We start from the raw sequence: 769 nt of genomic DNA on the forward strand, positions 1-769 counted from the left end.
TCAGTACCTGGAACTAGAAGTTGCAAATACTTCGTAAGCATTTTCCGGCCCTTGGGGAGAGTCGCTATACGTAGAAGGACAACATCATCCTTAGCGCTCATCCCGGATTTCTGACCAGTTTTGCTGAACGGATCAGCAAGTTGAAGTGCCGTCGCTAAACCTTCTAGCAGGATCTGCCGCTTCTTCTTGATTTGGGCACCGCCATCCTGGGGTCTTGTGTTTTGTAGAGTCCTGTCAATATCAACTATGTCAATAAGAACTCCAAGAGCATCTTCAATCGTAACCCTAGCTGCAACAAGAGGTTCCTGTTCCAAATGTTTTACTGAGCCCTTATGATCCCCGCTTCCATCGCTAAAACCAGGAGAAGAGTCAAGTTCGAGCAAGGCACGAGGCCTGCGGACAGAAGGAAGAGTAATTTTTCCAAGAGCATCTACATGAACTTGTGGATGCTGTTCAGAACTATTACGAGACTTAGGCTGGTGGTCCTTCAACTGAGCGGGATAGAAGTGAGAGACTGCTTTAATAGATCCGGCAGACTTCTTGGCAAGCTTAGCTTGGTGGTAATAATCATTGACATAAGGATCATTGCTGTGTGAATTGGAATGCTGCATTTTAAGGATAGTCTCTATTTCTTCTGAAGTCATGTGTTTCGATCTAAACTGCAGCCCCCTTTCACTTTTCTGACTAGCTGCATCTGATGCCTGTTGAGAGAGGCCTTTGTTCTTTCGACTTCTATGAGATGACTTATGTTTGTGTTCCCTAACTTCAC

At 45.3% G+C, this 769-nt stretch overlaps 1 protein-coding gene across 1 annotated transcript in view; it reads right to left on the reverse strand.

The window, feature by feature from the left end:
* Positions 1–7: 7 nt before the first annotated feature.
* The window catches only part of LOC104774315 (protein PAT1 homolog 1-like), a gene marked incomplete at its 3' end in the record, with an annotated part of 1,348 nt that continues 586 nt past the window's right edge, over positions 8–769 (reverse strand). Inside the window, exon 2 of the mRNA XM_010498948.1 lies at positions 8–759. Within this exon, the coding sequence (XP_010497250.1) occupies positions 8–759 (752 nt within the window). The remainder of the gene's footprint in view (positions 760–769) is intronic.

Source organism: Camelina sativa, unplaced genomic scaffold (genome assembly GCF_000633955.1).
Source record: "Camelina sativa cultivar DH55 unplaced genomic scaffold, Cs unpScaffold02365, whole genome shotgun sequence".
Taxonomy (NCBI): Eukaryota; Viridiplantae; Streptophyta; class Magnoliopsida; order Brassicales; family Brassicaceae; genus Camelina; species Camelina sativa.